The sequence below is a fragment of the Pterocles gutturalis genome, unplaced genomic scaffold, assembly GCF_000699245.1.
Source record: "Pterocles gutturalis isolate BGI_N339 unplaced genomic scaffold, ASM69924v1 scaffold23330, whole genome shotgun sequence".
In the NCBI taxonomy this organism is placed as follows: domain Eukaryota; kingdom Metazoa; phylum Chordata; class Aves; order Pterocliformes; family Pteroclidae; genus Pterocles; species Pterocles gutturalis.
The window spans coordinates 4,281-12,349 of NW_010146473.1; the positions used below are offsets into that span (position 1 = coordinate 4,281).

Below are 8,069 nucleotides of genomic sequence, written 5' to 3' on the forward strand. Positions count from 1 at the left end.
TTCTGCTGATGACCAGTTGCAAGTCCCAAGAGAGAGGGCTTAGTGTAATAAACAGTTAAAATGTTGCTAATTTAATAGTTTACTTTTCAACGACTTTCCTCTTCAAACGCCGGGGATCCCGCAAGTTCCTATCACCTTGACTCAGAGTTCATCATGAAGAGTGTAAGGATCATTAATCTCCATGGAAAAAGAGACTTTTTTTTTAAGTAAAAAAATATCAAATATAATAAATTTATGAAAGACCATTCACAACATATACAGTAAGTGTTACATTTTGCTACAGCAGCTGTGATATTTTTTTTTTTCCTTTTTAGAATGCAAGGTCATACATTGCCATAAGTAAACACACTAATATGAGTAAGACCTTAAATGAATGTATACAGCCAGGCTTTATCTGTGGATAGATATACAGTGTTTACTGTTTTACAGTCTAGCATATTCTTATTCACACCATTGATATAACGGCTATGACCCTGCAAAGATTCTTCCTGTGCATATATAAATATAAATATTAAGCCAAGTCAAAAAGAGCAGGGTCAAAGGTTATATGACTTATCAGACTCCTGTAGTTAAGGGTAAAAACTCCATTGTTTCTTTTGCAACTAATGTTTAATAAGAAGGCTGCTTCAATCGTTGTGTAGTTACAGCATTACATTCTGTAAACAATATTTTAAAGCATTCTAAACAAACATTTAAACAATTGATTCCTTATCCCTGTCTGGTGAGAGCAAACAATCTATAGCTTCATCACTTTTGCTCGAGTCCGTCATCTTCAGCTGGAGATTATCGCTCGTACCTCTGGTGACGCTGTCGTAGGATGGAGGGAAAGACGTGGAGGACAGAGTTTCTGATTTGTCTATTGGCCTGCCATAGTTTTCGTTCATCATGAACGCGATAAGACCCTCCTTCTCGGGTGCATCGTCCTCGAGGATGCTGCCATCAAAAGTTCTGTGTCGGTACAAGTAAGATGCTTGCTTCAGGGAGCGCCGAAACAAATGTCTCCTGTAGGCCCGCTGGATGACAATGGCGGAGACCTCTTCTTGTTTCCGTCTGAGAGTTGTTGTAATTGGTTCGTAAGAGATCTTAGACGGATTTGCCGCCATGAACTTTTCTTCCATCTGTATTTTAAGAGCATCCATCTCTCCAGATTCTCCTAGCACCCTTTTTGTAAAAGCAAACAAAATATCCAGGCAATGGATCCTATCTCCACTGACCATGGGCAGGTCCATCGCTATGAGTTTGATTTTGTTTGGTTTCGCTATGCGCAAAGGTTCTGACAGTGCATCTGCAAAGTCTGAAAGTGCAGAATACTCAATGAACTGAGTGGCTTCGGGGTCAAACTTCTCCCAGATTTCATAGAACATATCAAAATCATCCTCGCTTAGAGGCTCTGTACTTTCCTCAGTGGCTACACTGAAGTTCTCTAAAATAATGGCTATGTACATGTTTACAACGATGAGAAATGATATAATGATATAAGTAACAAAGAATAAAATCCCTACGGCAGGGCTTCCACAGTCTCCCTTCGAACCATTTGCGTTTGGAAGGTTTGGGTCACAATACGGTGGTCCAGTGTTTAAAATAGGGTTGAGAAGACCATCCCAGCCAGCTGACGTGGTGATTTGAAAGAGACAGAGCATGCTGTTAGCAAAAGTTTGAAAGTTGAACATGTCATCAATCCCATGTTCCTTCTTAACATAGGCAAAGTTAGCCATGCCAAAAATGGCATAAATGAACATGACCAGAAAAAGCAAGAGGCCAATGTTGAACAGAGCAGGTAGGGACATCATTAAGGCAAAAAGGAGAGTTCGAATTCCTTTGGCTCCCCGGATGAGTCTTAGGATCCGGCCAATCCGAGCCAAGCGAATGACTCTGAAGAGTGTGGGAGAGAAGAAATATTTCTGGATGATGTCAGAAAGTACGGTGCCTTGAAAACAAAAGAGACAAACAGCAAGTTAGTACATGGGAAATAGTCCCAGGCTTCCCTTTAAAGCAATCAGTCTAGGATTACGGATGAAATCAATGAAAAGTTCCGCAGATTAGAAGATCCACCATACAGGGAACGGCGTTGTCATTAGAGTTCATTTAATCCATGCAAACTTTGTTGAGATTATGAGCAAAACTGTCAATGGTAGTGGCAGTTATATTAAGCGAAAACTTGTCTATTGGGAATGAGAAACCAGGATCAACTCAGACAGGACACAGATATCTGCAGCTTTTGACCATGACCCACCTGAGAAACTTATCCTGGGTGCAGCTGGTCAGAACTTTTCTGATATGACAATATTTTTGTCTCTAAAATACTAGCAAGTCAGCATGGAAATGTTTGCGTGCTGCGTCTGTTTTTCTCAGCCACCACCAGAACAGTGCAGGTTTCTACTGGAATTCTGCTTGGTTGGTTGTTTGCTTAGTAATTTTTCCAGTTTCACTGATGTGCTGGGAGGGAACTAAGGGCTAAGAGTAGCAAGGAAACGAACTTGCATCCCTGTAGCTAAACTCTTCCTGCAGAAACAGAGCAGCTTGGTCCAGATTTTCTAATGCCAACTGTCCCTGGCCGCACTGAGTGGTGCTGAGCTCATGTCTCCCAGTCCAGCCTGGGAGAGGGCTCACCAGCATGGCCCAAGTCGTCTGACACTGAAACAACCTGATTGATCACAGGGCAGCACTGTGACCAATGTGACAACTTTGGTTAACTGTCTGCTATGAGCATATCTTGAGCATCCAGCATCAAAGCTCTGATGAGAGCTGTATGGAGTGACCCAGATCTCTGAAATCCAGGTGGTCTTGGCTGATCCAAGGCCCCCAAAGCACAGGCTGCTCCCTGGGCACTAGGGATCTCCTGCATTGGGACCTTTCAGGCTCCCTGGGCCACCAGAGAGAGTTTAGTGCAACAGAAACGCCAGTCTGGCTTTGTTGGCTCTGTTTTCCTAACATGACAGTTTTTCATTCACCCATTCTCTCCTTCAAAATGGAAAAAAACATTGGAAGAGCCAAATTTCTGAGTTCCTTCAGCTCACTGGATCAGTTGATCATCTTCCAGTTGCTACTTTATTTCCAGGTTTCAGCAGATTTCAAGTTGGCAGGATTTCAGTTTCATATTGGACCTGCACTTCTGTAGCACCTAACATATGATCTATGATTGGGGCTGCAGGACAACAAAAGGCACAAATTAACAATAAAACCATGTCTCGCTGTTTGGTCTCTTGGGTAGATGAGGATCCGAGTCTCCAAAGACACCAGGGCTGAGAACAGCCAGACTCACTGCACCTGCCCAAACCTTCCCTGAAGGGTTATTTCACATTGATGTAATAACAAGTAAATAGCAAAACAGCAGCAGTCTGCATGTGGCTTTTTTACTTCTCTGTCTTTGGTGTTGCTCAGAACCAGGGGTAAGTGTACGGTGCCAGTTCTGGACCATGCTTTATCACCAGGAACCATTAAGTGTACATTGAAACCAATACTGCAGTGTGATAAACCTCATAAATTTGCTGATCATGTAAGTTATTGTTAGGCAGTATTATGTTGTATTATTTAAATATTAAAAAAAATTCTTGGGATCTAATTCTCTGAGTTGAAAATGTATTTTATTGCATGACGCCTTCAACTTTGTCAAATTAAATTTCCGTCTCTCTTTTTAACTTTGGGTGAAAATCCCGATTCACCTACCTACGATAGACAGAATCACGACGACAAAGTCAAATATGTTCCAGCCGTTGGTGAAGTAGTAGTGTCGCAGAGCCACCATTTTGATGATGCACTCTCCAGTGAAGATGGCAACAAAAAGCATGTTGATTTTATGGAGGATGTTCACTTTTTCTTGACTTTGGTCATCCGTTTCCACCATCATGGTAACCATGTTAAGGCAGATGAGAATCATGATGGAGACATCAAAGGCTTGTTTTGAGACGACATCAAAAATAAAACCTTGGTATTTGTTCTGGAGGAAAGGAGAAGATTTAGTTAGGAAATTCGGACTGTGTCAAAATGATAACATCATTATCTCCTGATTGATCAGAAAGTAAAGGAAAATAGGCAACGTACTGCTTCTGATTAGAATGTCATAAACAGAAAGATGATGATGAATGGTTGGACAACAGAGTTCTCAAACTTATTCACTCCTAATGCTTCTTGAAACTACTGAGGAAAGACCTCAGACTTGGGCCACGAATTCTTTCAATGCAGGCATGTGGTCACTGCCATGACTGCATATATAAATTGGACTTTTAGTCAATATTGCAGAAAAATGGGAATTTTGTACCACACAGGTCACTGGACTTGCAAATACTGTCCTAAATCAAAACACACAAATACGAAGTCTCTTTCATCTGGCAGCAATCACTCTTCCTACACTGGGAAGTTGAATTGCATTAATTCTATTGAATAAATATTCAGCTATTACACGTAGTTCAACTGAATTATGCCCTTCTTACCAGTGGCCTTGGGATTGGCTTTTGCGGTTTCTTAGATCCCAGCTTTTTCATGGCATTATAATACTTTTTCTGCTCTTCTGTCATAAAGATATCCTGGCCACCTAAGTATAGGGTGAGAACAAAGCTATTACTTTTGATGAAAAGAGGTCCACTGCCTCCATTCAAAGTTCAGGGCTGTGTCCTCTTATTTTTTCTTATTTCCCTTTCCATATAGCTTTTGTCAAAATATCTCAGAAGGGTTGATAAGATGCAGTGCTGGGAGTTGCTTATGGCATGAAGGCAAAGGGCAGGAGACAGAGCAGTGCAGGCAACCCAAGAGGAGCAAGACTCAGATCCTGTCTGCACTGGAGGTAGGTCCAGGGCGAGAGGGAAAAGTAGCAGAACCTCAGCCCTTTGTTTGGATCCTACAAAGCAACAAGACACACAGCTCTCAGGCCAGGCTGCTCCTCCCTGGCCCTGGCTGCACCTTGGGGCAGGGAGGGGATGGATTGAGGAGAAGAGGTTGCAGTGCTGTGAGGTGTTTGTGGTGTTTGTGCACTGGGGCCGCCAGAGCGGTCTGTGCTCCTATGGCAGAGTTTGTGCCAGAGATCCCGTCTGCATGGAGCTGCTTCACTGCTTTCTGTGGGGAATATAAACCCCCAGCCTGTATTTTCAGGACACTCATCGTATGCGGACGTGCTTTTTGTAAAAGTCCTGCCTGGTGGTTTCTGCGGCTGTTCTGTCAATGCTAATCTGGAGGCTAAAGTGGCAAAGACACTGCTTATAAATCCGTCCCTTGCCCTGGTCTCTGCAGCAATCACAAAGTAATGTGTAGCATATGCACTACTTATCTTTTTCTTTTGTTGGTTAAAATTGTCAATGATGACACCAATGAAGAGGTTCAATGTGAAGAAAGACCCGAAGATGATGAAAATCACAAAGTACAGGTACATGTATAAATTACATTCCCATTCAGGCTGCTCCTCACACTGCAAAGGGAAAAGGGAAAATGTGAAAATGACACCACCTCTGCACATACCAAAATATGAATGCAGCTAAAAGAAAACTGTCCATCAGCAATAAAGGCTATCAAACAAGAAAACCAGTGTAACTCCCACTAGCAGAGTCAGCGCTCCACGATCTCTATTTGAAGTTTACTGCTGGCATCTGCAATACCTTGGCCATTTCAGCTACATTTCACAGCACTGTCACAGCAATGACACTGCTTCATAAAGTGCAACTTCAGAATAAATCCAGAAGGGCATTCAGAACATTTTATATGTTCTCAGTCAGAACCCAAAAGGGAAAAAGAATCAATTTTCTGATTATCCCTAATCTTATATGAAGTAATGGTACCTATAAAAAGCAAAAGCATGATCACAGTGTAATTAAATGCGATGTAAAACACTGTATTGAGAGTCAGTGTGTTTAGAAGTTCACATTCCCTAAATGCCATATCTTCACGTGTCTAACGCAGGTGTTTCACTCAGCAGCAGGGAAGATACACACATGTGTACACGTAGTACAAGAATAAATCAACGTCACAGGCTATGCTATGCAAAGGTACTTCTCTGCTCCTTTTTCTTCCATTTAGGGCTCAACTCCCTGTTACTCAATTCAGCCTACCAAATTCCCAACACCAGGCAGCTGCCTCCAAAATTAACAGCAAGTGTAATCTTGTTCCTTTAAAATTATTCAAAAAGGGAAAGGAGACAACATCTCCTCCAATAAAAAAATAAACCACACATGATGCAGCAAGGGAATTTTTTTTTTTTAATTTATTTTAAGAAATCAGGAAACCTGAAAGCTGCGTGAGATGTAGGTAGGGATTGATTGCCAGCCCAGGGCAGTTACCAGCACCCAGAGCTCCAGCATGTCTTCAGACAGAGCTGGGAGCTCACACCAGCATCTTTCCCTCCCAGGAGCTGCTGGTTGAAGAGAAGCAACTTGTTCAAGGTGATGATATAGGGACGGTTGAACATGTGGGTTACAGGAGTATATAATGTAAACCCAATGCTTTTAAAGAAGTTCTGTTATCAACATTTAGATCCGTTGAAAATATGTCAGTCAATGGGTAGAGTGGAAGAAACAGAGAAGACAATTTAGGTTTTTGGTAGACTCATTCTCACCCTGGAGGTGCCTCTCTGTGCTGGCAGTTTTGCAGTACAAATAGAAAAATCAGGAGTGTGGAACTGAGGGCTACATTTGTTTTAGTCTCAAGGTCATGATGCTTCAGTATCAGCTGCAAAAAATGAAGGTCTGCAACTGTCTCAACCAGAGTAAGATAGGGACTGGCAACCTGCACGTATTTTTTTTTATCATTGTTGTTAAACACTGTGAATGCTATGAAGGTCAATGGAAAAGGAAATTATTCATTTCTTGTTGTGACCTACCTCTCGTGAATCCACTGCTGCATACATAATATCCATCCAACCTTTAAATGTGGCCTGAAAAAAACCCCACAAAACACATAACTAAGTACAGTCAATAAGCATATCTTGAAATAATATAATCTCTGTGATGAGTTTTCAATATACAATGTTGAGCATGATCTTTCATTAATTCATTAATTGCCTCTCCTTTAAAACAATATATAGCCATGAGTTTATGTTCATTTAGACATTTAAAATCATTCCAGAATGGTTTTCTCCTAGATTCTTTCACTCATCTTTTCTGTTTTTCTGCAGCTGTAGGGATAAAACAGGTTTTCAACAGAGATTTTAAAAAGGAGAAAAAACAAGGCAATTCAATCTTTGGAAGTTTTGACCTTAAGAAATGCAAGTAATGAAGAAATATGGCTTATATAGGACAACACAGAGTGCTGTCCTACACAAGTATGGTACCAGGTGAGACGGATTCCATCCATCTTGCTTGTTCAGATTGATGAGGAGTGACTACACTACAGGATCCCACTGAAGCTTGGATTCTGCCCTCTTTTAAAATGGGGTATATCAAAGCAACGTCAAAGCCCAGGGAGTCACATGAATTGCAGCTGACTTGAAAGGAGTCAACACCTGCTGTGAGCCTGGTCCTGGAAATTCAATCTCCTTCACTGTTCAGAATTTTATTTTTTTTTTTAAATCAGAGTTTTATTTTTTTTTTTAATTGTTCAAAGAAAGAGGGATTCTACAGAATTCTCTTACTGGAACCTGCAATGGAGAAAGGGCAGTGACAATACTCCTAGGAGAAACATGTAGAGTTGATTTTTACTATTCTGCAGCAAAACAATGCCACTTTGCTCTCAATATATGCCTCTCATTAGACACAGCTTGATGCCAAACATACCTGGCATTGGATCTAACTCTGGCCTATGCTGTATTGCCTTTATATTAGTCCTCTGGGGTTGTTTCTCATTTGGCTTGTGACCCATGTAGGCTTACCTTGGATGTAAAATCAGTGTGAGCAGATAAAGAGGCATTTTTGGATTTATTAATTTAATCAGATTTACACTAGCATACATGGAAGACACATGCCCAATATTTTTTTTTCATCCTACTGACACTTAGGTTGAATTTTCTCCTGATGTGTAGGCATGCAATTTCCGATAACACTAATGGGAATTTGGCCAGTGGTTCCCAAGAGAAACCCAGGCATTTGTGTTGAGCTGGGTACATCTAGCGGTTTTAGAAACGCTCCATTATACACTCTCTATTATTAAAT

General features: G+C 41.2%; 1 protein-coding gene across 1 annotated transcript; it reads right to left on the bottom strand.

The window, feature by feature from the left end:
* Window positions 1–322: 322 nt before the first annotated feature.
* Window positions 323–6,856, bottom strand: LOC104460208 (sodium channel protein type 5 subunit alpha-like; the record flags this gene model as incomplete). Its single annotated transcript, XM_010085765.1, has 5 exons — window positions 323–1,927; window positions 3,667–3,937; window positions 4,431–4,531; window positions 5,257–5,398; window positions 6,803–6,856. Coding segments are annotated over 5 exons (1,803 nt in total), but the record flags the coding sequence as incomplete, so codon positions are not given.
* Between the last annotated feature and the right edge of the window lie 1,213 nt (window positions 6,857–8,069).